This window comes from Oryzias latipes, chromosome 14 (genome assembly GCF_053564925.1).
Source record: "Oryzias latipes strain Hd-rR chromosome 14, Olatipes_Hd-rR_3.1".
In the NCBI taxonomy this organism is placed as follows: Eukaryota; Metazoa; Chordata; class Actinopteri; order Beloniformes; family Adrianichthyidae; genus Oryzias; species Oryzias latipes.
This window is the reverse complement of record NC_136250.1, coordinates 4,323,235-4,332,500: the sequence shown is the minus strand read 5'-3', so window position 1 is coordinate 4,332,500 and position 9,266 is coordinate 4,323,235. Positions and strand designations below refer to the sequence as shown.

At 39.1% G+C, this 9,266-nt stretch overlaps 1 protein-coding gene across 1 annotated transcript; it reads right to left on the bottom strand.

Moving 5' to 3' along the window:
* Window positions 1-1,731: 1,731 nt before the first annotated feature.
* Window positions 1,732-4,187, bottom strand: LOC101168771 (tripartite motif-containing protein 16-like). The gene has a single exon (XM_004085731.5). It carries the CDS (start codon window positions 4,115-4,117, stop codon window positions 2,474-2,476), a length of 1,644 nt encoding a protein of 547 aa, XP_004085779.2. The 5' UTR covers window positions 4,118-4,187; the 3' UTR covers window positions 1,732-2,473.
* Between the last annotated feature and the right edge of the window lie 5,079 nt (window positions 4,188-9,266).

Here is a 9,266-nt window from a genome sequence, read left to right as displayed (position 1 = left end):
TTCGAGGGAACGGAATAGTATTTTGAGGGAACGGAATAGTATTTTGAGGGAACGCAAAAGTATCTTGTGGGAACGGAATAGTATTTTGTGCGAACGAGATAATACTCTGTGGGAACAAGATATATTTTTATATCTTAATGTCAGGACACGGGCTCAGTATTAACTGGATCAATTTGATGTAAAATTTTAATTTAAACTTTTGTTAGCTTTGTCCCTGAAGTTACTTGTTTTTGAAAACCAAAAAACATTTGCAACAGGTTGAACTGAAGGAGTCTGTAACAACAAAAAGCACCTTTGCACAGACTCATTGTTTATTGCTGCTCTTACATGTTAATATTCAACATCCATGTGTATCACACCGTTAGCTCATGTATGTCTCTTTTGCACAGTCACTCTCTGCTGCCCTCGTCCAGCCAGCCGTCATTCAGATCTGCGGTGTCAAATGAGCCGCTCCTTAATTTTCACTGCTCTCGCATTGTCAGCTTACGGTAACAGAGCGACGGACGAGGCCGGAGCACGGCTTTCGCGCAGACCCAGCCGTCGCCCAGCGCCTGGGTCCGCGACAGCCGCGGAGAACGCGTTGATGTAATCTAATATATTTTTTAAATTGTTAATACATAGGATTTATAATAAAGCTGCTCAATAGCCCTGGCCCTGTTATCTATGGAGGCCTATACTATTCATAATTAAATAAATAAACATTTAATTAAATAAATAAATATGGCCTCATGCAAATACACAATCAACCAATAAATCTCTCATAAATATATATATTATCATGAAATTGTGAAAAACCTGCACACTGATTTTAAATTAGCCATTATGTTATTCAATATATTTCATTTTGCTTTAAAAACCTGTTTATTATTTTAAAACAGCATTTTAAAATATTCCTTTTTAATCATGTGGAATATTATTATAATTGTGTCTTTTTTCAGAAGCTCGTATTTCAAAATCAATATTCTCCAAAGTAGCTTTGTTTTTATTTCATGTTGCTGTTTTTCACAATGGCTGATTTATTTAATGAAAAGCTTTTTCAGGAGAATGAGTATGTCTGTCAATCAAACTAGACAAGGCGGAGACACTTTTGTGATTGGTTACTCCTTTACTCAGACATGAGCAGCAGCACCCAAACTACATCGATCGAAGATGCTTCAGCGAACGTGACGGCGCAATGCCCACCCCTCAACATTAGGGGGAGTGCTAAGTGCTCCGTACCTGTGTATATTCAGGAGGTTTACAGATATTTTTTTATTATTATGGCACAATTTATGTTGCAGTGTGTAAACAATTAATTAAAAACATGACTGCTGTACTGTTTCTGGATATCAACAATATAGTATTAATGACAAAGAGTCAAGGATACATTGTACTTTTTTTTATAATTTTTTTATTACACAGTTTTTCTCCTGATATTGATTTTTACCATAGAGAATTTGAACTCCACCCCAAAAATTCAGTTCAATTAAATAAAAATGAAATGATTTTCTCTTTTAATAAAGTTTATCAACAGACATTCATACATATTTCAACACCTAAAACAGTTAAAGGCTTTTACACTTAATACTCATCACAGACTAATCCATTTCTTATTTTAATGTTTAATAGATGAAACATAATGTGATTATGAAATGAGTAAATGTTAATCTACATGTTACCCCTAATCTAAAAAATATATTTGATTTTTGACTGGCAGTCATTAGCTGAACAAACGAAAACACTAGATAGAAGTAGAGATTACAGTTTTCATGATTAAAAAAAAGTTACATTCAAAACAAGTTAATATGCAGCACAAAAACAACATTTAACATATTGTTAGGCTCAAATACAGCAACACAAATTATTTAAAAATCATTTTAGAAACAAAGGTAATCAGTAAACTCTGATTACTTGAAGACATCATGAGAGTCCTGACAGCTTGGAGGACGTCTTCTTGAAGCTCACAGACTCGTGTGCAGATTTTCTTTTTTTTTTCTTTCTGTTGCATTTTTTTGGGGTAGATTTTTTTGTAACCCTTGTGCTATCCTAGGCACTTTAACATTGGGAGTTGGGTCATCTAGACCCACTAGACAGTGCTCTGAACCTTTTTTCTTCAATGATTTGTGATCTTCACTGGTGTCCATGGATTACATGAAATCTTTCCACCTTTATCCACCTTTGTCATGGTAGGGAGAACACGTCAGTGTAAGGGGGGGGGGGTCATCTAAGATAGCACAAGGGTTAATTTCATCTTTTTTTTAACTGTTGTGTTTACAGTTTGGTTTATTACAAAACTGCATTTTATGTTTTGTTTCACATTTTTACTACATAAATATTTGGTGTTTTTTTCTCTTATTTTGATATCTAAACTAAAACTATTTTTGTTAACACACTTATTATTAGAAGTTACATACACAATATTTATCTATGATTTTCTGTTTCCTACAGTGCAGACATATTTCATCAGTGATTCTCACAGATGAGTCACTGCTTTTCACTTCAACAACCTGATCATTCCTCCAGACTTTGAAATCCAGAATCCAGCATGGAGAGGCTGAGTGAAAGTGGTCTGGACTTTGTGTAGGAGAGTCATGGAGTCAGAAATGCTGTAGAAAGACAAAGTTCCTGCTTTGTGATTTAAATAAACTCCCACTCTGGAGGATCGGGGAGCTGCAATAGAAACACAGCTGCTTTTGTGGTAAAATGTATATTCAGTGGGTGAGCACTTCAATGCCCAGGATTTATCATTAAATCCAAACGCGCTTTCATCCCAGGTTCCTGTACCACTTCTGTCTTTGTATGCAACTGCAATGTAAACCACCCCGCTCCAGTCCACCTCCCAGTAGCAACGTCCAGTCAGACCTTCTGCACTGAGAACCTGAGACCTTTTAGCAAATCTGTCTGGATGACTTGAATAATTCTGTTCTAACTTTGTCCATGTTGCTGTTCTGTTCTGTTCACTCAAAGATAGATTCCTGTTTGCTGTGTTTGGATCCAGTGTGATCTGATGATAGTACTTCATGAAGTCCTCTCTGGATCTGAAGTCTTCAGGCAGAAAAACATCCACTATGTCTAAAATCTTTGTGGTCTGGTCTCTGAGAGTCTCCTCCAGCTTCTCTCTGGTCTCAGACACAGCTTTGAGAGCATCATCAAAGCAGTGCTGAGCTTGTTCAAAGCTGGGTAAGTCTGTACAGATACTCAGATCTGACAGGGAGGAGTAGTTGTTGAGAAAATGGAGATGATCTTCTGTAGATGAGAGCTGGTCCAGCTCAGCCTCTGTTTTCTTCAGTTTGGTGATCTCATGCTGCATCTTCTCCTGGAGTTCTTCCACTTTCCTCACTTCCTCCCTCTGATAGGATGTGACCTTCTGCTCCACTTCTGAGCATTTTTGCTCCAAGAGACAGATCAAACCTTTGAAGAGGTTCTGACTTTCTTTGATAGTTTTCTCAGCAGACAGATTGATGGCCTCCACCGCCTGCTGAAGCACTTCTAAATCTTCTTCCAAGTTGAGGATTCTCTGTTGGACTTTTTGTTGATCCAGTCCCAGCTTTGTCTGTCTTTCAGCCCTTTCTGCTGCAGCAGACACCATGTCATGACCTTTGTGTTCATCCATGGAGCAGAGACTACAAATACACTTCTGATCAGTGCGGCAGAAAATCTTGATCACTTCATCGTGACGAATGCAGATGTTCTCCTGAAGCTTTAGAGTAGCTTTGACCAGCTTGTGTTTCTTTAATGCAGCAACACTAAAATGGAGCTGGAGGTGCTGCTCACAGTAAGAAACCATACAGGTCAGACAAGACATGGCAGCTTTCAGCTTCTTTCCTTCACAGAAATCACAGTCAACATGTTCTGGTCCAGTTCCAGAACGCTCAGATGAAGTCGGTTGGAGCTCTGCTTTTCTTGCGTCCTCCACCAACTCTGCTAAAATAGTGTTTCTCACCAGGACAGGCCTTGAAGTGAAGTTTTGTCTGCACTGAGGGCAGCTGGGAGCTTTTGGTTCCTCTCCAATCCAGAAGTTCTGAATACATTCCAGACAGTAACTGTGTCCACAAGGAATAGTGACCGGATCCTTCTGCAGATCAAAACAGATCGAACAGATCAGTTTTTCTTTATCTAGAAAAACCTGCTGAGCCATTTTCTCTAACAATAGCAAATTTTTACTTTCTGTTTCTACATGAAAGCTCCTCCTCCTTCCTGCTTCTTTGTATCCAAAAACTTTATATAAAAAGGTGAAAACCCAAAACAAAACAAGCAGAGGGTGTCAGTACACACTCCACATCAACAATCAGCATTACAGTTAAGAGATTTGAACATATTTAGTTTTTTTTATGCAGATCCATCAAAAGATGAAATAATCTTGTAACTTTTTATATATATGTTTTTTTTAATCTTCTGTAACACAATTTTACGGAAGAGGATTATGGCCATGGACAAGACAAAAGGTCATAGAAAATTCTGACTTTAATTCCAGAATTCGGACTTTAATCTCAGAATTATGCGCTACAGGTGCATGTGAGCCACATCCTTCAGCTCTGCAGAGTCCAAGGAGCTGCAGGTGTGAAACCAACAAAATTGACGTCTGTAAGTGTCTTTTTGCACGCTCAAGGCTTACCAGAGGAGGCCATTTCGGTAATGGAAGAACAGAGGGTAAATAAAAAAGAAATTGTTAAATTTAAACAGGATCTTTTAAATGTACGGAAGAGGATTAGGGCCATGGACAAAGAAAAAAAAGGGCATTTTAATCTCAGAATTCTGACTTTAATCTCAGAGTAAAACTCATTTACTTTTTTCAATTGATTATTAATTAATTTTTCTTCTGTCCAGATTGACCGTGAAGTCATCGCTTTGGAGGATGATACAGCTCTGGGACAGAGACAACACACACAATCATCATTCACACACTTTACATTAATCAACTTTAACCCTTGTGCTATCTTAGGTGACCCCCACCCTTACATTGACGTGTTCTCCCTACCATGACAAAGGTGGATAAAGGTGAAAAGATTTCATGTAATCCATGGACACCAGTGAAGATCACAAATCATTGAAGAAAAAAGGTTCATGCGCAAAGTCAGAATTCTGAGATTAAAGTCAGAATTCCGAGTTTAAAGTCAGAAATCTGAGAATGAAGTCAGAATTCTGAGATTAAACTCAGAATTCATAGAGCATAGAGCTCAGGAGGCTCAATGGTTGGAAATCTGCTGGTCCTGACGGAATATCACCACAGTTGCTAAAGGACTGTGCGTCAGAGCAGGCGGTGCCTCTTCGAACCATCTTTAACAGGAGTCTTCGGACAGGATGTGTCCCTGGCTTGTGGAAGACCTCATGCCTTGTCCCAGTGCCCAAGATGACAAGGCATGCAGGGATGAAGGACTACAGACCATTATGACATCTGTCATAATGAAGACTTTTGAGAGGCTACTACTCCGGAGGCTCAAACCCCAGGTGGAGGGGGCGCTGGACCCCCTTCAGTTTGCCTATCAGGACAGTATGGGAGTGGAGGATGCAGTCCTGTATATGGTCCATAGGGTGCTCTCCTTTCTGGAAGGGACTGGCAGATATGTGAGGGTGATGTTTTTCAACTTCACAAGTGCCTTTGATACAGTCCAGCCTCAGCTGCTGAAGAGGAAACTCGAGAGGATGGGAGTTGATCCAGTTTTTGTTCACTGAATCCACAACTATCTGACTCTTAGGTCACAGTTTGTCCGACTAGGAGACTGTGTATCTTGGACATTGATGAGCAACACCGGAGCACCACAGGGAACTGTACTATCGCCTTTTCTCTTCACACTCTACACTGCTGACTTTAATTATGCATCTGCAGCTTGTAATGTCCAGAAGTATTCGGACGACACTGCTATTGTGGCGTGTGTGAAGGGAGGGGATGAGAGTGAGAACAGGGAGCTCATCACCAGACTCACCTCCTGGAGCAGGGACAATGGTCTTGTGCTGAACACATCAAAGACCAAGGAGATGATCATTGACTTTAGTAGGAAGCCCTCCCACCAACCAGTGATCATCGATGGTGGGGAAATCGAGGTGGTTGACTCCTACAAGTACTTGGGTGTGCACCTTGACCACAAACTGGACTGGTAGGAGCAGGCTCATGCTCTGTATAAGAAAGGGCAGAGTAGACTGTTCTTCCTGAGAAAACTAAGGTCCTTCGATGTGTGTACTGACATGTTGCTCCTCTTTTGTCGCTCGTTGTGGCGAGTGCTGTGTTCCATGGGGCTGTATGCTGGGGTGGCAGTATGACCACAAGGGATTGCAATCGATTGGACAAACTGATTAAGAGATGTGCATCTGTGATAGATAGATAGATAGATAGATAGATAGATAGATAGATAGATAGATAGATAGATAGATAGATAGATAGATAGATAGATAGATAGATAGATAGATAGATAGATAGATAGATAGATAGATAGATAGATAGATAGATAGATAGATAGATAGATAGATAGATAGATAGATAGATAGATGACTTTATTAATCCCACAATGGGGAAATTTTATTTCTGTGGCAGCAACACGACATTCAGAAATAATCAGAGGGATCGGGAGGAGGGTGGACTCTCTGGGATCTGTGCTGCAAAAGAGGATGAGGGCCTTGATTCAGAGCATCCTGGACAATCCCAGACATCCCTTGCACAACACGTCTCTCTATCTATCTATCTATCTATCTATCTATCTATCTATCTATCTATCTATCTATCTATCTATCTATCTATCTATCTATCTATCTATCTATCTATCTATCTATCTATCTATCTATCTATCTATCTATCTATCTATCTATCTATCTATCTATCTATCTATCTATATCTCTCTGTCTCTATCTATCTATCTATCTGTCTGTCTGTCTGTCTGTCTGTCTGTCTGTCTGTCTGTCTGTCTGTCTGTCTGTCTGTCTGTCTGTCTGTCTGTCTGTCTGTCTGTCTGTCTATCTATCTATCTATCTATCTAATTCTGAGTTTAAAGTCAGAATTCTGACTTCAAACTCAGAACAAAGTCAGAATTCTGAGAATAAAGTCAGAATCCTGAGATTAAAGTCAGAATTCTGAGTTTAAAGTCAGAATTCTGAGTTTAAAGTCAGAATTTATGACCTTTCTTTTCTTTCTACATGGCCCTAATCCTCTTCCGTACACACTGCACATCAACAACCAGCAAAAATCCTTTGAACAACAAACAGTATACTTTTTGACGAACTATAAAATTTAAAATATAACATGACATCTAAGATATTAATTTTGATTTTTATATTCAATTTTGTGACCAATAATTCTTCCAAATCTGACCAGAAATCATTTGTGTACATACAAAGATAGAATAAATTCAAAAGACTCTTTTATATATTTTTTTAAATCTTCTTAGCGTGTCTTTAACTTACGGAGCCCGTGTCCTGACATTAAGATATAAAAATATATCTTGTTCCCACAGATTAATATCTTGTTCCAACAGGTTATTATGTCGTTCGCACGAAATACTATTCCGTTCCCACAAGATACTATTCCGTTCCCACAAGATACTATTGCGTTCCCTCGAAATGATTAACTCGTGCAAACGCAATAATTATGTCGTTCGAACGCAATAATTAATCCGTTCGAACGCAGTCATAAGTCATTCACGCGGATATGCTCTCTGCAGCAAAGCATGCTCGGAAACGTGACGTACTGCTATTGTTGTTATGCTACGAGCTAAAGGTAAGTGCTTTAGGCGAAGCAGCCAGCTTAATATGATATTTTTTTAGATTTTCATCGAGAAAATAACAGATCGACCATTCTTGCTTTTATTTTTACCCCTATTGAATGCTTACAGAGACACGGAAGTAGCCGCAGGAAGCGGCTTTTGCAGCAAGATGACTGAGGGCGTACCACAGATCATCATCATGTGAATGAACGTGAATACGATGGATGCTTTGTGCTTTTTTAATTAAATAAATCTGTTCTCTAAACATCTTCCGTGTCTTCAATGCAATGTAATGAGACACACACAGACAGAAATGTGAAGGTATCTGCTGTAAATCTATGACGTAAATTGATAACAGGATATGATCGGCTAGTCAGTTAGCATGTAGCTTAATAGCCTTCGAATGTAAAGATACTGACTGCTAAAGTTGATAAAAGACAAGTCCTGAATATTATTATTCCTATTCGACCCTAAATTACAATTTCAGCTGTCTGACAACAGACCAGCCAGTTGCCCAAATGCCGGCATACATGATCAGAGAGCTCTGCGGCGGAGCTAGTAGTAGCCTAGCAGGAGCTATCGTATGACAAAGCAGCCTAGTTATCATAAATCTTTTGATAATTTTCTTATATTCATTGAGACAGTAATAAAGTGATCATTTTTGTTTTTCATGTTCCTTTTTTGAACGAATATGGGTCACAGAGACACGGAAGTTACCGCTGAAAGCGGCTTTTGCTGGCGTACAGAGAGCATATCTGCCTGAATGACTTATGACGTGAATAATTATTATTGCGTTCGAACGGATTAATTATTGTGTTCGAACGACATAATTATTGCGTTCGCACAAGTTAATCATTTCGAGGGAACGGAATAGTATTTTGAGGGAACGGAATAGTATTTTGAGGGAACGCAAAAGTATCTTGTGGGAACGGAATAGTATTTTGTGCGAACGAGATAATACTCTGTGGGAACAAGATATATTTTTATATCTTAATGTCAGGACACGGGCTCAGTATTAACTGGATCAATTTGATGTAAAATTTTAATTTAAACTTTTGTTAGCTTTGTCCCTGAAGTTACTTGTTTTTGAAAACCAAAAAACATTTGCAACAGGTTGAACTGAAGGAGTCTGTAACAACAAAAAGCACCTTTGCACAGACTCATTGTTTATTGCTGCTCTTACATGTTAATATTCAACATCCATGTGTATCACACCGTTAGCTCATGTATGTCTCTTTTGCACAGTCACTCTCTGCTGCCCTCGTCCAGCCAGCCGTCATTCAGATCTGCGGTGTCAAATGAGCCGCTCCTTAATTTTCACTGCTCTCGCATTGTCAGCTTACGGTAACAGAGCGACGGACGAGGCCGGAGCACAGCTTTCGCGCAGACCCAGCCGTCGCCCAGCGCCTGGGTCCGCGACAGCCGCGGAGAACGCGTTGATGTAATCTAATATATTTTTTAAATTGTTAATACATAGGATTTATAATAAAGCTGCTCAATAGCCCTGGCCCTGTTATCTATGGAGGCCTATACTATTCATAATTAAATAAATAAACATTTAATTAAATAAATAAATATGGCCTCATGCAAATACAC

Bases quoted from the DNA above. Each gene is read 5' to 3' on its own strand.
- LOC101168771 (XM_004085731.5), bottom strand. From the start codon at position 4,117: ATGGCTCAGCAGGTTTTTCTAGATAAAGAAAAACTGATCTGTTCGATC.